Below are 20323 nucleotides of genomic sequence, written 5' to 3'. Positions count from 1 at the left end.
TTTTTCCCCTGTGTCCTCTTTGGTATAAAATTAAATTGAAACCTGATTTTTCTGAGTGCAGCAAATACACAATTTGAGGGTATGGTCCAAAAAAATTTTTTATTTTATTTATTTATGCATGAGAGACACACACACAGAGAGAGGCAGAGACATAGGCAGAGGGAGAAGCAGGCTATCTGTGGTAGCCCAATGTGGGACTCAATCCCGGGACTCCAGGATCAAGCCCTGAGCCGAAGGCAGATGCTCAATCACTGAGCCACCCAGGCATCCCCCACAAAAAATTTTTAAAATAGCTTTAAAGGGTCCTATAAGGCAGATTATATTTTGTTTTATGGAAGAGTTGTAAGCATTTGAAACATTTCTTATATTGTTTTTAACTGCTGGGTAATACAGGAACTAAAAAATTCACTGTTTGTTAGAATTATAAATCTTTGGCATGCCAGAAAAGGTTTCTAGATAAATCTTGATTGTTCAATTTTAAAAAGGTGCTACGGAGGCAGATGATATGGGTAACAAATTTAACTTACTGCTACATTAAAATTAATTTATCTTATAATATCAAAATAAATTCATTTTGGAGCCAGCCAATTGCCTAAAAACTCTTGCAGGGTGTTCTAAGCTCATAGTTCTTGAGTTTTGTTCAAACATCTCCAAGGACAAGGAGCTCACTCACTCTATTACAAAGCAGGTTAATAATTATAGACAATTCTGAGTATTAGCAGGCAGACTAATAATTATGGGCAGTTCTAAATATTACAAAGTAATTAAATCATTTACTCAATAAGTATTTATTGTTACTTCTTTTGAATCAACATCTGCTGTTCTGTACTTCCTCTACCTTTAGTTTTAATCTTGCCTTCTGAACTAATTCCTCTTCCACATAACAACTCTTCAGTGATTTTATAGAAACAGTGAATGAAGCTTAAGGTTAAAATGAACCCAAAGCCCTTCTCGTCCAAACCTTCACTTGCTACATCCCTTAACAATAATGGTCCAGCATAAGTCTGAATATGACTTGCAGTGGTGGAGGCTGTTAGCCCCACATGCAGTTCTAAACTTACTTAAAGTAGCTCTTATATCCCATCTCCTCTTCACCTGCTCCAGCCTCAGCTCCTTTATCCATTCTTCATGTGACAATCATGTGCTTCCTTACTATCTTGGTTATTCTCTGCAGATGTTTCTGTTTCTGTCCTTCTTAAAGGGTAATATCCAGAAATTAAACACATTAATGCAGCTTGACTAAGTGGGATGTAGCCTACCTGCTTCATTTTACATTAGTATGGCCTGGAATTAGATGAGCTTTAAACTTTGGCAGTCGTATCATATATTGATGCATACGTTATTATCAACTTAAATTCCAAAGTCTTTTTTTCTCACTGTCACTAATCCTTAGCTCCTTGATTGTGTTTTTATATAGCTTTTAATTGGATCCAAACACGGTGCTTTACTTTTATTCCCATACTATTAGTATACTCTGTATTGTTGAGATTCTCTCTGGAGTCTGATTCTGCCATCCAACAAATACTACGTCTCTTATCTGTTGCATTTTTTGGAGATCTGAGACATAGATATAATGGCTCTATGGGTGGCCCAGTGGTTGAGTGTCTGCCTTTGGCTCAGGTCATGATTCCAAGGTCCTGAAATCTTTTTTTAAAAGATTATATATATATTCCCAGTCCTATATATACAGAGAGAGAGAGAGAGAGAGACAGAGAGACAGAGAGACAGAGAGACAGAAAACAGAGAGAGAGAGACCCAAAGTTTGAGAAGACTAATCCAATTCATTGATACCGATGTTAAGTGTTGAATGGATCAGGACTGAGAATATGAACTATGTGACCAATTAAGCAGTATTATGCAAGAAAATTGTTCAGTTGGCTATAAACCAACTATTTTTATTGGTTGTTAGTAAGGTTTCTCACTTTAGTATCTGAGGATAATATAAGAAACCTGGACATACCTCTTGCTATAATCTGATTATACATGTGTACCCATCTATTATTTTATCTATTTTAAAAGGAAATAAAGCAACTATTTTAAAACAGCACCTTTTTTTTTCATTTCATTTAATGTTTATTAAATTAAAAGACCATGTTATGCTTTGAATTAATTCTTATAATCTGTATTAATACTTAGTTTGACTTTTCCTTCCTTTGTTCTTTCTTTCTTTTCTTTCCTTACATTAAATTATGTGCATCATAACAAAGGAAATCTTACAAAGAATAGGAGAGTGGAAGGAAAATTAAGGGCACTAATCATTCACAAATTGGATAATGATGACTTGGAAAAGCTGATTGTGGTAGTTCCTTTGAAAATATTTTTTTCTTAGTGACTTTTTTGCATCATTTTCCCAACATTTAATAACTTCTGCATTTTCTAAGTCAAGAAATATGGACAATTGTACAATTAATGTTGTGAAGCTTCATCCCAGTCGTGGAAAATGATAAATTATTCCTCCTTACTTCTATGTTCCATAATTACTGATACCCCTTATCACACAAGGAGAAAGGTTGACAGTGCCTTACGTGTAAATAAGTAATTTAATTCCAGTAACGATATGGTAGGCACACATTTTGTAATTTTTTAGCCAGATGTGGGAATCATAACAGTTGTGGCTGGTGATGTGGCACAACTGGTTACTTATCTGAGTAAACCAGATGCCACCTGATTTGTAAAATGTAAACTTTGTTTCTTGTGGGTACTGAGATTGGCGACCTACTGAAGAAAAAGATATCTATGAAATATATTTGTGTTTTGGAGCCTGGGCTATTGCTTTCAGATATTCTAAGACATCAGAGAAATAGTTTTCCTTGACCTTACTTATGTGTGATATCATCACTTCATGTGCTCAAACACAGAAAGTGGTTATTCACTTTTTTTCTTTTCTAGCAAATAAGGCAAACATTTCATTTAATGTTTATTAAATTAAAAGATCATGTGCTTTGAATTAATTCTTATAATCATAGAAAGAAAAAATCTTGCTTCTGTTATATATGGCAAATTCCTTTTATAACTGGACTATTAAGTATATTTATTTATTTATTTTTAAAGATTTTATTTATTTATCCATGAGAGACAGAGAGAGAGAGAGAGGCAGAGACATAGGCAGAGGGAGAAGCAGGCTCCCTGCAGGGAGCTTGATGTGGAACTCCATCCCAGGACCCCAGGATTACAACCTGAGCCAAAGGCAGATGTTCAACCACTGAGGCACCCAGGTGTCCCTATTAAGTACATTTAAATAAAGAGAGAATTGACCCTAGCAGAAATTGCAGCTACATCTTCTTTGAGCCCTCATTTTCAGTCATTTACCAAGACAAATTATTATCTACTCTTAACATTTTTGCCTGATGTATTATTATCTAGATATTTGAAATTGGGAGGTAAAAAAGAAATTGGAGGTAAAAAAGTTTGAATATGATCAGTGTAGATGTTTCAAGTAAATTGTATGTGCAAATAAATACCACTTTTAAAGAGCAAATATAATAAGCATTATAGTATGTTGCAATTTAATATTAAAAGTTACTGCATTTCATTAAATAACATTATCATCAACCACAGTCAGGAAATTAAAACCAAAAAGTAGAAAGTTCACATTATGATTTCCAATATCCATATCATTATAAAGTTTAGGTTTAATTTCACAGAAGTCAGGAAATTCTATTCTGAGATTCCCAAAGAACCCATAACTTTCACATAGATTACAACAGCCTCTTTCATTAGAAGCTCAAATCATGAGTCTCCTCCCAAATGGATCTATCACTATGGGATGCAGTACTTCCTTTTCAAAAAGGAATTACACCTTGTTCAGTTTTCCTCCTAGAGGTCCTGTATAATAATCACATTGTGAAGATTTTATGATTTAAGAACTGGTGCTCTGGATTACATGTAATTGAGGCACTGAGAACTTGTAACCCTTTCTTCAAAAGGTAATACAACAAAATAAAGTTCCTTCAGTCAAGTAACGGTATTATTTCTTTTCTGAAGCAAATCCTTTCTACACTTGTCTTGTTTCTAATTCAACATTCAAAGCACTAGATCAGAGACCTTTAACTGGTAGTCTGTGGTCCAAATCCTCCCTTCAAATGTATTCTTGTTTGGACTATAAAATTATTTTAAGTAAATTTGAATTGTTTACAAACATTTAATATCTGAAGTATTCATTTAAAAAAGAATCATTGGATTTCTGGCTTCTCTTGAAGCGTGTGAAGATGTAGCAGCCTCTGCTTTCACTTGGGGAAAAATCAGTTGAGTCCTCATTGTTTCCTTTTAGCCTGGGTTGTCTCCTGTTCAGCTAAATCTGCCCACTTCTTTCCGTCATAAACCTGTTCTTTTATCTATGTCATCGCCTGGTCCTTATAGTCATTTGAGTTTACTCCATAGGCACAAGTGACATCAAATATAAAGATAACTATAGGACATTCAAAAATGTTCTAAATTACAATCAATATTTTAGTTCGGTATAGAAACCTGCAAATTTCAGGGATACTTTCAAGCCACAGTCCGGTTTTATATAATTAAACTGCCTTTGGGAAAATACTAAAAATTTAGGGTGTAGGCTCAAGGGGGACATTAGAGAACAGGATCAGTTAAGAAGGTATCTAGAGTAGTTCTACTTCAAGTAACATTACTCTCTGATGAACTTGCCTAAGTACTCGGTTATCTTTTGGGGGGTCATATTGAAGAGCTCCATTATCCCAGAGGGCTATCAGACATTTGCTGTGGGCTCAAATTTATTTATGGGAGATGGTGACCTTCAGAGGTGGAGTAGGAAATACAAGGGTAACTCTCCACGCATTATAGCTGAGCCCTGTGGGACTCTCATCAGCTTTTATAGGTTGGCTTCCAGCAATCTACCTCCTTTGTGGAGGGAAGAAAAAAGGCTACCATCCAGAGAGCATGCCAAAAGAGTTTTAGAGTCAACTCAATCTAGTATCACACAAAGGAAGTTTGGCAAATACCATTAAGCCAGCCATTCAGGTTTTTAGGGAACAACAAGATGCTTCTGATTTTTCTCCCAAAATGAAGATTGCAAAAAAAAAGTTGAATTTTTCTCACAGGCTACTGGTCAAATGATTATTTTCCCTTCAGTATAAGGTGCCCTGTCTGCTAATGAATCCTCTGTTTTCTTTATACTATCCTTTCCTGATATATGCTGTGCCCTCTCTCCCCAATGTAGACTGTTTCCTTTCAGAAAATGGATAAAGTAATATTCAAGTTGAGTTGTGTCCTTGACCTGGCACCCTCAGCTACAAGCACCCTTGGTTTTCACAGAAGCATAAATGCAAAATATTGTATTGCACACTATCATGATGCTGTACCTCCTAGTGGGAAGATTCCTTGAGAATTAAAAGTTTATTAGTTTGGGCTCCATAATTAAGAACTTGTATTTCAAATGCAAATTGCATGAAATTCAGATGGGGTGGAAAGTAAACTTACTTTTACGTTATATTTTTTAAGTGGAGGTTGTTAAGCAAATCATTATGCAGTGTTTGGTAACCAAATGATGTTCTGAACAAGACTTCTGGAGGTTTTTTTATTTTCATGGATCTTTTTTTTTAATTACTTGCAAACATGTTAATTATAATGTGCTTATTTATTTATTAAAGCAATAAATTAAAAGCTATACGCTAGATAGCAATAAATTGGGATAGTTCTGATTAATATATAAAATTAAAATCATAAAAGTAAATATATCTTTAATTACTATAAGTTGGTTTAAATTATAATATATAATTCAGATTGCCATATATAATTCTAGATTTGTCAGACTAGATTATATTAACAAATTTTCTTGTTCAAAAATGAATTCATTGCCTTAACTTTTTAAATTTTACTACTCTTTCTATAATCTTTATTATGTTAAGGGAATCTTTGTCATCAACTTTGGAATGAGCTCACAATCCTTTCTCAAAATGCTCAGAGTCAAATGTGTTTCAGAATTTAGTTATTAGGCATTAGAAAGTTAATATTACTCATACATTGCATATTGTTTGACACCCTTACAGAGGCCTGAGGCACCCTATAATCAAACCATCCATTTTTGCAGTGAAACACATGCATGTTCACCCTAAGAAGAATTATTAGTGATCATAAATAGCCTCACATCTGTTCAAATAAGTTTTTGACACCAAACGAGTTTGCTGCAAACTTAGAAAACCTAAGGAAGGAATGTTACTTTCAGAGACTTTGAATTTTGAGATTGCCGATAAGGGATCATGAACTAAATTTTGATTTTTAATCTGTTCTTAATTTTGCCAGGGTTGTCTTCCTCAAACCTACATATGGAACGGCACCTTTGTTTTGTAAATATTTCTGTGGCTTCCCTTACTTTCCCCTTTGAGCTTCTTTGAAGACCTTCTTTGAATACCTTGTCAACTTCTCCAGGCTCTTCCCTAAAAAATACGTGCTTCACCCCAACCAAACTCAACTTACCAGCAATCCCCACTTTCCACATCTTTGTTCACTGTATATCAGACTGGAATACCTTCTTCTCAAACCAGGTGCACACTCCACCTCAAATACCTTTATCCTAACCATCCTTCCTCCTGTGGCTCAAATCCCATCTTTTTAGGAGCCTTATTCCATTTCCCAATCAGAATGTGTTTAAATAGCCTACTGCCTGCCCCTTTAATTACAGCACTAATGTGGAATATTTTCCATATAGAATGATACTCTTGTGATAACTTCCCCTCCCCACTAGATTTAAACCCCACAGCTTTTTTTTTTCTCACAGTAATTGGCATGCAGAATGTACTTGAGACATTTATTATATGAAGGAATGATTATTTTAGTTAACCTCACTCTCATTCTCATCAATCGGACCTCCCACAAGAATCCTACACCCCCTCAGCCATTGCCACTGCCCTTATCCTAACCTTTCCCACATGGAGAACAGCGCCTAGATCTCAAGGGAGTACCTAAAACAGGACCCAATCCAATCTTTGTATTCCAAGTATATATTCAGTATCTCTTTGGAAAAGAAAGATATATTTTCTCTTTAGTTTTAATATTCACCTTGATGATACTATCAGGAAGGAAAAGTATCAGTACCCTTTGAGAGTGACCAGGCACTGAGGGTCTGCATGGCCAATTCTGTTCTGCAGGTTTCACCTTAAATACCACTTCCTTGGGGACAGTCCTGCCTGACCAACTGACCTGGGTTAGGTCCCTTCCTGTGCACTCTACTACTTTTTGTTCTGTTAGCAGTCATCACATTCGCTTTTGGGGTATGATTTTCAATCCAAAAACTCTGGTGAGTAAGCAATATGACTTAATTTTCCATAACAATTGGATTTCTGAATCTAATTTGATTTCTGAATCTGAATCTGACTTGATTTCTGAAGCTAAATCCTCCCTTCTTCTGAGCTGACAAAACAAAAAACAAACAAACATCACTTTCCTTGGGATTTCCATACTTTCCTCCTCCTTTTGGACTGACTCACACTTCTGAGTTCTTGTAGTATCAAAAGATTTGGGGTAGAAATTGAAGGGCACCTGGTCTTCAGTCATCAGTCTACACAGTTTGCTGCTGAGAAGGCAACATGGCTTGACTGACCTGCATGGGGTTTCACATATAGTGTGTTGCTGCTGCAGAGACCTGCTTCCCAGCAGCATTTCCAGGAAGCAACAATATCTTGCAGAAAAACATGGAAAAACGGCCATGTGACATGTGACACATCTAGATGCAAGAGACCATGGGCAACCTTGGGAAAGATTCCGCTGTATTAAGCATGGCACAGAAGGAGCAGAAATTTTCCTATGCCCCATAGACACAGCAGTGACACACTATATGTGAAGGGAGAGAAAAGGAGTGTATGTATCTCAAAAGAAATCCCAGTCACATTTGTAACTGCTTGTTTAACATCTGCTTTTCTTGGTTATCCTCTTAAGTTCCATGAAGCCTGGGATAAGGCTTTCTAATCTCAATGTCCAAATATTGCCTTGTTCCTAGTAGGATGCTATTAACTTCTTGATAAATGAATGAATAAATGGTAAAGAAATTCAGAAACTATGAAGGATTTAAGGAAAGTGTAATAACTAAGAGCATAGACTCTGGAGCAGGTGGTCAGGGTGTGAATCTTCTTTCTTCTACTTACAGTTAGATGGGCAAAACCCTTAACCGCTTCATGCCTCAAATTCTTCATCTGTCAAAGGGTTGTTGTGAGGATTACAAGAGTTAACGTTTGTAAAGCTGTTAGAATAATACCTGGCACATAGTATGTATCATGTGAATACTGACCATTGTCATTACCATCATCATCATTATTTATTATCTTTATTATGAGGAACCTCTAAGATGGGACTGTTCTCTTGATATTCGCTTCAGGAGTATTGTTCCAATTCGATGATAGCTAAATTTATATAAATAGAAATGACAATTTTATTTTTGTGCAGTCTCCTAGACTGCAAGGCCATTTTATTTTTCTTCCCTGTATCCCATGTCTACATTTCTATGGTTGCCTCAGAGCAGGACAATGCTTCTTTAAGAATCTTACCTCTTTTCATGGGCTCTCATCTTCTGTTGGCCTTTCATAGCTGTATATCTTTAGCAAACACTACAACACCTGGAATCTCTTATGAGATCATACATAACAAATAGAATCTTTTTCAGTATGTGTAGTTTAGGAAATTTTTCTTGTACTTTACACTTGCCAGTGTTGAAGTGTATCTGCCATCTTTCTTCTTATTCACAGATCTTTTGCAGTGTGTCTTTACTTAGCATTTTAGTAGCTATAGTATTTAATGACTTTTGTCAATGTATAGATTGTATTGTTCTCACTCTCTTCTAAATAATCTTCAAATTCAGATGTATCATTTATATGTTAAAATATACGTATAATTCCTGGAGTGAGTAGGATTAACATTTATGATAGAACCCAATAGAATGGAACTTAGGGTATCTATAAAAAAGAAAAATAACGTTTTGATCCAGTATTATATTCAACTTCGGAAGCTAGTTCTTCCCATAATTAATATTTCCATAAGCCAATCTTTTTCCATTGGTTGTAAATTCGGATTTTCATAAGTTCATGGTATTTGGTTATTCAAAGGGTTCTGTTGGCATTCAGCTTCATGTAGTTGATTTTTCTATTCAGACAAATTATACCATCTACTGCATTATGAAATGATTTAGCAGCAAATTCCTTTCTCTTAATTTCTTTTCTTTCCCAGTTTGTTTCCTAAGGATTCCTGCTGTTAAGCTAAAGTTATTCTTTTACCTAAATATTTTTGCATCCTATTACAATATTTCCCCATCTGGTCTCTCTTAGCTAGAAATCATTTTATCGACTTCTTGGAATATTCATCTTTATTTATGCTGTGCACATACCCACTGTAATGGTAATGTTATAGTGCATGATATATTTGGGGCTAGAAGAATCATGATACTATTTACATTATGGAGAAACTCAGGGATTTTCATTTCTCAGCATAACATATTTTTTCTTCCAATACAATTGGAAGGCTCCTGGTCCACCTTTATGTTTAAAATATAGTTTAATTTTTTCCTCCGTACCTCTACAACCTCAGATACACTCCCCTGTGCATATCAGTGAGCATCCACTGTTGGTGGCATTGGCCATTTTTAACGCCTAGATTACCTGTCAGTGCAACGGTGAGTAGAGGACTTCAGTTCGTGTGCATTTATTTATACAGTACAATTAATAATGCAGTTTTCATTAATGAGTCATTTGCCTGTATAGGATTTTTATGAAAAAAAAAAAAAAGAATTTTTATGAGGTGAGTTAGCATTCCTCCTGCTTCTACAAACACATTTTACTATTTCTCTTTGTAATTGCTTCTTCCTCTACTCATCCCTTAAATGGAAGTCTTTCCAAGAGTTGTCTTATATATCTGCTCTCTCTAGTCTCCTTACATGACTTCAGGAGGTTCTAAGACTTGTGATTCCCACCTATCTATTGACTTCTTATATGCATATCTAACAGCCATGCCTTGGTTCTTCATGGACACCTCAAATTCAACAGATCCCTAACTGAAATCATCATCCATACCTAACTGCTCCAGAAAACCCATTCTTTTCTAGTGTTTCCTCTACCATCCTCCATCGCTCGGACCGCTCACTTCCCCTCCTTCTCCCTTACGTTTTCAGCCAGACTACAAGTCTTGTGAATCTTACCTTCTTAATATTACTTGAAACTATAGATTTGTCCCTCTCTAGTTCTTGGGCACAGTCCTCAACTAGACTATTTTAAGTAGATGGGGTCTCTGTCTTTATTTTTCCTCTTGCTATACAAAACCCCATTCCCTCATTCACATGGCTTGGGAAGTCTTCCAGGGTTCCTTGAACCTACCATTAGGTATACTTTTATTTACTTTGTAGCTCGTCTCCTTCATCAAAATAGTCATTTCTCCATGTGATTACTGCATGCTTATTTTTTCCTATTTCTCCAGTAGACGTTGACCCCTGTGAGCTTGTGGTCAGGCTCACCATTCAATCCCTATACCTAGCACAGTGAATGCTGCACAGAAGGCACTCAACAAATACTTTTTATATATTGTTGATATTTCCAATATTCAAACTGTAAAAGTAGAAAGAAATTATAAACACATAAACTGTATGATGACAAAGTCTGGAATTAGAAGTTGTGTATTAAATTCCTGGCTCTAACATTGCCTTATAGAATGCTTTTGACAAAACACGAAGTTTTCTCACTATAATGTAATCATGTAACAGCATTACTGAGTATACAATAAATAATAGCATCTTGAATTTATGGCTTCTAAGTAGTTAGAAGCATATTTTATGAAATATTTATTTTTTCATCATTTCTTTGGGGTAGGCTTGCCTCTGTTTCTAGAAGGTAATGAAGGGACATAGAGCTCCTCCTATAATGATATCAAAACACTGGTAGAAGATGGTAACCTACTTCAGTGAATGTTCGGAAGATTTGTGAAGTAGTCTGAGTAGGCTCTGAAGAGGAAATGGGTTGTGTAAGGTAGTTTTACACTCTCATACATCCAATTTCTTAAGAATTCTAAATATTTGGTAGTGAGTATTGAACACATTATTTCAGCAATTCAGCTTATTCCTGGACTTTTTCTCCATGTTTTCCTGGAGTCACATTTTTTTTCCCATACCCAGTTGAACCATCTGTGTACCAGGCAAGTTTTCCAAGATGCAAAACCAAGTGAAATATGTCCGTTCCATTTATTTAGAAAGGACTATGACTAATGATACCGTGGGAAAAAAAATGGCATAGTTAACAAAAAAGTATACTCTGTGTGAACAGCCCAGGAAGCCTAACTGTTATGGCCACGTAAAGCCATGACTTATAGATAAGTATTCAGCACCAGTACTTTTCAAACTAGTTCTTCAAAGACTTTTTGTGGGAAGGAGAAGGTCAATTCAGTATCTACCTATAATCTAGAGGTATCCCCTGTGAGATGAGGTTCTCTACCACCATCAAACAGTAAAATTTTTAAAAATTTGTGTAAATTTTACATTCTACCCCATAATATGACAATGTTTGTACATAAAAATATTTAAAATTATTTAACATTAATCAAACTTGAATCCTAAGGAAGATATGCCATATTTATTACTGCCTAAAGTAACCCTATCCACCACCACCACCCCTCAACAATGGCATGTACCCTTTAAGCATTATCCCGGTTTGAAAAGCACATGGTCTTATGGTCTTATGATATTGCACCCCAGGCCATGGGCTTTTTGCTAGAATTTAAGAGAATTCTTCCACATGTCTCTTTGTACTCTGCTACATATAAGCTTCTGAAGTCCTTTTGCCTAGCTCACTAATAAAATCTTTAAAATGTAGCTCTAAGCACCTAATTGGTAGCATTTTCTGCAGTTAAGATGATTGAAGAATATAAAATCAGCTTCCTCAAATAGAGATTTTCTGTTTGATAAAAAGGATCTGTCTGAAGAGAGAATTACCTATTCACTTCCCTCTTTAGATCTCGTTAACACTGGAAACCGAACTAAGAAGTTATAAAACTAATGCTTTTTGTGAGCATTTAGAAAATATGATCAAACAACAAGCTGGTCATGCTCAGATATGAGTACAAGAAGTGAGTTATTTATACATTCAAATTTCAAAACATTTGTAAGGCCTACCATGTGTGCTGTTAAAAAGCTTTTAATTTTAAATTATTTTTGTTAGATAATCCTGTTCAAAGTGACATTATGATTTATCGCCACTAGTCAAGATCCTGATCCCTCGTAGACTTCTTGTTTGTATCTGTTTTTGTTCTTTGTTACATAAATATGAGATTTATATATAAAATTCTGACTGTGTAATATAGGGCTAATGAGTCACAGATGGGAAGATGCTGGCACATTACCATCTAATAACATTTTAAACTCATATTCCATAGTAAAACAAAAGCAAATTGTACACATCTGTTTTCCAACTTGTAGAATTTCTGAATTTGGGTAGTGTCTATGTTTCAAGGACTTTTACTTAGAAGAAAAAGAGGATACAAGTCACCTCAAAATTACCTAGACACTAAATAGCCTTATCAGAAAGGATATGGCAAAACAGATAAGATTTCCTCTACTTTGCTTCCTGAAAAGTCCCAGGCCTAAAGAATGCAAATCAAAAGCATTAGGGCTAAAGAGATCTCTTCATACCAAAACATAATTTTATTGGTTCTCTTAAAAAGAAAAATAAATCCCAAATAAGGAGGAAATAAGAGGGAGAAAAATATGCCATGATTAATAAAATTGAAAAACTAGAAACTTACTGACCTTTACTAAAAATATTCTCAGAATAGATTTGGGTGGAAGAGGGGAAGGGCAATGAGGAGGGAAAGTCTAGGAAGCTTGTAAACACCTGAGGCCATGTAAGCTGTGGTTGCTATTTATTTTATTTGTATGATAAACATGTTCTGTGTGAAAAAAGATTGGAATAAAAGGCTCCAATATCTCGTGTTGTTGAAAAAGTGCAAGTTCTCTCTCAGATCTACCCAATAAGCATTATGCTTATTAACATGAGTTAGTACAAGTTAGTGAAGTACCAGCCTCTAAAACATCTTTCCCCTGTTTTCCCTGGTTAAGGAATTCAAAACCACTTCTCTGCTTCAAGGGGTTGTGTGAACTGTCAAGTTCTTTTGGAAAAATTATGTGACAGAAGTGATTACTGCAGAGTGTGACCATAAATCCCTCTGACATAAAATACGCATGTTATAAGAGACAGATTTCCATCCACCACCTCTGCAGGAATTCCTGAAACAGAAAAGACCTGAGAATCTTCTTATGATTGGAGAGAGAAATTTTGATATGTGGGTGGTAAGACTATCTTTTGTGAGGCAGAGTGCATTTATTCTGAGGAATATTTATGATCAGACTGCAAAATTCTGTTCACTGTTGTCCAAAAAAAATGTAATACGTGTCTGTCCTGAGTTGTAAACAGACTATCATTGGAGGGAGATTATAGTGTGTCTGATTTCCCGTACAGTATGTCAAACAAGTCAAGACTTAGAGTGAGGACAGGGTGGCATTAGATACATTCTTGTTCTGTTTGTCCATCAGTGGAATGTCTGTGTGACGTTTTGTGTCGTGTTGTTTTGGTGCTGTCCCACGTCCTTAGGGTCTGCCAGGCTTCCCCACAGTTGCTGCTCTGCACAGTAATCAGATCCTCACCGTCAAGGTTTGTGGTTGGCACCCATGCTACTCAGTCAGAGCCCGCAATCAGCATAAGAGTGAGCAAGAACAGCTAAATTGGCTTGCCAAGTCCAGTTGTTCCCATTCACCATATGCATTGAGTTATTGGATCCTTGGGACCTCACCTACATCAACGAGGTCAAATATCTATTGAGAAGGAGAATCTTGAACATATAAGAGAGAAGGATGTTGAAGTCGAGCAAGGATAATGAAGAGAGGCAGCATGGCTATCTAGGACTGTGCCATATCTCTATGGTTTAATTTGAATGCAAGCCAAAACTGTGACATTTTTTGGTCAATTAAATAATCCTCAGTATTCTGGACTTGGGGTGTTTGTAAAATGGAAGTCACGTTCATGCCACGTTATGCTGGTTGACAAGTCTGACAGAAATTGAACTGGTGCTTTGTCTCTAGACTTTCTGCTCAATGTGCAGGATGCAGGTGATGGGAGCTTTCCTGCTTCTTTAATAGACAATATTAAAGAGGCCTAACACCCACATCAAAAGGATGGGATACAAAAAAGTTTCCTCTCTAACTAAAAATCTGGCCTGGCCATCCCGTTTTAGGATTATCTTTCTTTCAAGAAGAGCCAGACAGTCTGATGTCAGACACAAACACCAGTTCCATTTTGTTTAATGATCATTATAAGTCTAATGTGTATATCTTTATTTCTTTCTTGGGGCCTTCTGATGTCTATTCTCCAATTCTCTCACCTCTGAACTTCAACCTTTGACCTCACCTGACTGATCAGATGGTGTTTCCTAAAATCAATCATGGGTTTCTCTCTGCTGATCAGCAGCTCATTAAACGCCGCCTCATTAAGGTAGTGCTTATTCTTGCTCAAGTCTGATTTCTTCTTAACATTCAGTATTACTCCATTTACTGTTGCTTTACCATTTGTCTCTCATGGGTGGGGGTATTTATTTGGAAATATCCTAGAGCAAAAAGATGTCTAGGGAGCTGCATTTGCTTGAAAATGGATATGGAAGTACCAAAGTAAAAAGGTATAGAATGCCTAAGTTTTTCTTAATTAAAAAAAGAAAGGCAGCTGAAATTATATCCAGTAATAGACCCAGTTTCTAAGCTCTCTGGTTTTGGTAATTTATAAATTATTATACAGTTTGACAAGAGCTTGTATGTTTAATTTTATAGGTTATGAAAAAGTAAACACATTTGTCCAACTACAGATGCAGCCATTTTATGAAACAAGGTCGCTGTAACTGATGCAGCATTGTCATGAATCAAGTTATACAAAAGTTTTACACCAGCTCTGAATATCATGATAACTTACAACTATTTCCAAGAGCTGAGAGTGCTGGTTCCTGAGCCGCTTTGATTTTAATAGCATCTACTCAGCTCACCCAGCATGAATATTTATTTGCTCCCTGCTGGCAGGCAAATTGCCTACAGGCTTCATGTTTCTGATTGTTCTGGTTCTTTTCATAAGTGTAAATGTGGATTAGATAATACAAATTTAAAGTGTTGAAAAGAAGACCTGGGTCTTTATTTTTCATGGTCATTGTTGGTCTTTTCCTTTCTTCATTCTAGGGTGACCAAGGACAGGCTGGGCCTCCAGGACCTCCAGGCCCCCCTGGCCCAAGAGGGCCTCCAGGGGACACAGGGAAAGATGGCCCCCGTGGAATGCCAGGAGTGCCTGTGAGTTACATGTTGGGTCTGATCCTTTTAGGGGCTTTTAAGGGCTGAGAACTGGGATGGAGTGTGGTAAGGAGGGGCCATAGGGTTAAGAGGTTTCAGAAAGTGGGGTGATAGTCCCCAAGCAGAGAGGGCACTGCCCACATAATTCTGCTTTACGGCTTAATCCATGGGGAACCCACATGAACCCAAAGAGAGACTTGGAGAAGGCAACAGGAGTACATCAATGTCTTTGGCTTAAATGGGAGAATAGCTAGGTGAGAGATTGGTAACATTCTCCAAAGTATCAATGGCAGAGACAATAAAGTTCCACATGACTTAATGGAAAATGAAAGAGGTTAATCTTTTTAAAGTTTACTCCCTTATAAATAAATTGACCAAAAAAAGAAAAAAAATTGCTAATAAAAACAGTATGGTTTGAGTATCATTTGTCCTTTATATGTGAAGCTTGTTAATAGAAATGATTTAAAAACAATCTCAATACTTAGATCTCAGTACTTAGTTACTAAGATGGATTAAATGTCCATAATACAGAAGTATAAGACACTAAATTTACTTTTATACTGTGGCCCTAGGACTTGAAATTCCAATTTACTGATGAATTAATTTATTTATCTATTGCTTTGACTTATTTTCATGAGTGTTTTCATAGCACAAAATAATGAAAATATCCAACAAAGTAGAATGTTTTTTAAATTAAAGAATAAAAAATTAAAAAATAATCAAAGTTTTGATATATTTCATTCATATATCCATATATTTACATATATTTTATATCCATTATATTTTTCAGAGTCATTCTCTTTGTAAGACTATAGGGTACTGTTTTCTGACTTTCCTGAGACAACTTTCTTGTAAACTCCATTTCCCTTTCTTGAAAATGGCTGTTAATTTGTCATATGAAATGAGAGATTGACTCTCAACCTATGATTTGTTGGTCGCTTAGGAAGGCTTTCACTGAACCATCAAAGGTAGTGGTTTCATCTTGAAACTGTCTTCGAAGGTTTCACTTTTTCTTGGGATGATATCTCAAAGGATAGAGACAGCACACCTTTAGGGATATTTAAAGCTCCCCAAATAATTGCTGGTTGCCAAGAAAGATATAATGAATGTTTCCTCAACTAAGAAGAACAGTTAAAACCATTCTGATGGTACAAAATCAGTCCGCTCATTGGGTATACTCTACAGAAAATTCAAGGTATAGATTATTTTCAAGAAATTAGATAAAAGTAAGGTATGATGACAACCTGTAAATAATTTAAAAGTATGTCATCCTTTAAATAAATATAGCTTAGTCATCAGAGTAAAAAATAGAGATTTTTACACAAAAAGTATGAACAGGTTTTTTTTTTAATTCCACAGAGAAATTGAACCAGATTTATAGTCCTGAAGTTAATTTTTATATACCATTGTAAGCACTAGAAAAATGTTTTATAACAAACAGAAATACTTATTTTTAAAGTCCAACAATTTCTATAGATATCGACATTACAAGAATGGTTTTTCCAAAAAATGTCTGTTGCCAATGACTAACAATATAATAATATGACAACATTATAAGGAATTTTGTATGAATCTGGGTGTTAGAAAACTATGACAGTGGTATGATATAGCACAGAATTCTGTGTATTTTAATGTATACTGTTAATTTTAAACATGTTACTTCTGCCCTCATTAATCCTGGAAAACCAAAATTCAAAATCAATCTTTGCTCGTTTTATTATTTAATTTCTGTACTAAGAGTAGTTGTCTCTCTGTCCTGTATATGGAAGTTCTGAGTTCTCATAAGGAGGCCCAGGTTATCATCTTTATGTCATCATAAACAGAACATAATAAATGAGATGTTACTGAAATAACAATTAAATTTTCTAGAACAAAAAAAAAAATTTCTAGAACCATTCAATGACTTACGATATAATCACTCCTACTAGTTTTATTTAGAACACATTCTTGGCATAATTCTTAAGTCTCTGCTATAATCTAGACTCATTTTATTAAATCCTAAAATGTTTATAAAGTGAATTTGAAGAAAGAACTTGGCTCTCTTTTCATTGCATTATGTTTGCATTTCTCTACTTAGCCTGAAAAGTATATTTAACATTCATGCACCCCAGTGGGTATTATGAAAAAGAAAAAAGAAAGGTTGAAATTGCTTTTTAATGTTTATAGCATTAATAAAAACTATCACTATTCTTTTTTAAGGGTGAACCAGGGAAACCAGGAGAACAAGGCTTGATGGCAAGTATCTCAATTTCTTTTCCTAAACTAAAAATAATGGAAGTCCAAATTATTCAAAACTGTGGTCCAGATTATGCATAACAAATGTATCATCGTATGACCTTTAACAAAAAGAGTGTAAATCAGTAAAAGTGAAAAAGGAATGTGGCCTATTATATGATAAAGGTCACAGGACAACACATCCACAGAACTAACCCAGTGGAAAAAGTGGGAGATTTTAGTTGGGAGAAATGAGGAAGGTCAAAAGATAGAATTTGCTTTATTCAAATGCTAAATTCAGAGATATGCATATTAGCTTAATAGGAATGAGTTTCAAAGGAATGAGTTTTCAAAGTTTTCAAAAATCACATTCAAAGGAATGTGACTAATTGTGAATTAATATAGTGAGCATTCCACAGGGATCCAAGAAGTTTTTGTTGTTGAATGGGTCCATCCAGAAGGAAACAGTTGTGCCTTCTTGGTCCCTGTCATTAAAAAAGATCATGAAATGTTTCCACATGAACTTGCCCGTAGACATGCATGTCCCATTCCTCATTATTTGTTTATCCTTTGCCAGTGAGAGAGAAGTTGGGGCAGCTTGCTGAGCCTTGAAGAGTAGAATTCCTTCAACTGCCTCTTCTTGTCTCTTCCTTCCTATCTCTGGAGCCACATTTCTGACCTATTTTATGACATGAATAATATTGGGGAACACGGGCTGACATTCTAATAACCTAGATTCCAGAGGACAGCTAAGTTTTACACTTGTCCTGGGTGCAGTGATCACAATAAGTTTGATTATGTACCTTATACACAATTTGCAGCACGCAGCTTACAGGTGTTTAGGGTCTAACATTTATTTTTAAAAATTAATTAGCTAGGTCCTAGTGCAACTAACACACAGGAATACAGCAGTTGGTCAGGAATTAAAACAAATGTGTGAATGGGTTGAAGGTTAAAGGCTACTCCCTGAACAGGATGTCTTTCAACAGCTCTCCTGGGGAGAAACTCACCAAGCCATAGTCCTAGCCTTGGTGGAGTTGGCTTTGAAACATCACTGGTGAAAGGAAAGCACCCTGAAATGGAGTCTGATTCCCCCCAACCACTTGGAAATTCTTTGTTCCCAACCTATGATATCAAGAAAGAGACTTGATTCAGATGACTTGAAGGTGCGGGCACTATAATGGATTCTTTTAAAAGAAAATAAAATGAAAGAAAAACAACAAAAAAGATAGTATGTGAAAATTAAATAAAACACATGTCATCAGTGGTAATTTGGGGTACAGCATTAGTTCTCAGGGTAACAGGGTCACATGGAGTGAAGGATTCTTAGGAAACTACAATATAAATTTTGAAACTGCATTAAGCAACTGAGTGCAGCTGTAATTTCTGTCCTAGATGATGATCAAAACAGTTCTCCCAAACATTCTTACATTGAAAGCTATTTGGTATTCATAGGAGCCCATGTTTGCCCCCAAGTATGTGCATTCTCCTCAGATTTTTATCATTGACATTGGCTTTCTACCTTGATGCCCAATGCAGAATCCTAGTAAACCAAATTTTAAAATAAAGTGGATTTTTAGGGAATTAAAATCTTATCTTCCTTAAATTCATGCATATACTCTAGAATATACCACGTGAATCACAATCTAATGTCATGTCTCTACAATTCCTAACTTAATGTCATTAAATATAAATGTTTCACTGGTCCTAAATGAATTATGTGATTATCTTAGTTTGCTTTGATTTCTCATTTCATATAGCAACTTTTCAGGTGAAGATGATCCTGGATGTTTTGTGTGTGTATAAACTTTTACTTATCTTTAAACTCTTCTGATTTAGTTCATATGATCTTTTCTAGAATGCAGCTAAGAAAGTTAATTGAAATCACAAACATTCAAAGGATATGTGTAATGTAATGATCTTCTAAAGTGCTGTATTGTTTTTAAAGATATAAAACTCTTTTTTAAAAGAAAACCTCCATAATATATGTAAAGAAAAGTAAACAAATCACAAGTATACATCTTAATGACTTTTCACAGTGAGCATAACTATGGAACCACAAACTGGAGCAAGAAGTAAAATATTAGCATATCCCAGAAACCCCCCTTTCCCCTCCAGTCACCATCTGCCTCTTCCCTAAGTTCACCACCATTCTGACTTCTGCCACCACAGATTAATTCTGCCTGCATTTGCATTTTATATTAATAGAATCATACAGTATGTAAACTTTTGTGTCTGGCTTCTTTCGTTCAACATTATATTTGTGAGATCATCCACCTCTGTTTTAATAGCCTTCACAGCTGCTTAAAAAAATTATGAGGAAGAACCTTACTTCCTTGACTAACCCGTTAAAACTACATCACTCAAATGGCAGTAAATGAATGAATAGTCTGTCTGACCCTGGGCAAGTCACTTAACCTCTCAATTTCTCATCTGTAAAGAAAGGATAATAACACCCTCTCTGCCTCCCTTATAAGGTTGCCAAAGACAAATGCAATAAATTAGGGGAAAGCACTTTAAAATATATAACGAAGAAGTATATGAGTGTGTTATTATTATTATCACTCAGTTGTTCCCCCTAGAGTAAATTACAGGTGAACACGGATTTATATAACAGATGTATTCCTGTAAAGTTCTGTATGAATCAGATTTTCATAAATCAACATATCTTAAATGTTCTGGGGAATTTTGCTATTTAAAGCAATCCCATTCAGAGTCTTTTTTGTAAAGCAATATAATCCTCTAATTCCTCTTCCCAGCAAACTGAATTTTTATATCTTATATTTGCTTAAAGTAAAATATTTCTATGAT

General features: G+C 35.5%; 1 protein-coding gene across 1 annotated transcript in view; it reads left to right on the top strand.

The window, feature by feature from the left end:
• Positions 1 to 20323, top strand: part of COL25A1 (collagen type XXV alpha 1 chain) — a 446874-nt gene that overhangs the window by 311343 nt on the left and 115208 nt on the right. Inside the window, exons 8-10 of the mRNA XM_077882265.1 lie at positions 13569 to 13628; positions 15191 to 15298; positions 17498 to 17533. Of these exons, the coding sequence (XP_077738391.1) occupies positions 13569 to 13628; positions 15191 to 15298; positions 17498 to 17533 (204 nt within the window). The remainder of the gene's footprint in view (positions 1 to 13568; positions 13629 to 15190; positions 15299 to 17497; positions 17534 to 20323) is intronic.

The sequence above is a fragment of the Canis aureus genome, chromosome 33 (assembly GCF_053574225.1).
Source record: "Canis aureus isolate CA01 chromosome 33, VMU_Caureus_v.1.0, whole genome shotgun sequence".
In the NCBI taxonomy this organism is placed as follows: Eukaryota; Metazoa; Chordata; class Mammalia; order Carnivora; family Canidae; genus Canis; species Canis aureus.
Note: the sequence above shows the minus strand (reverse complement) of the source record. Positions and strands in the feature narration are given on the sequence as shown.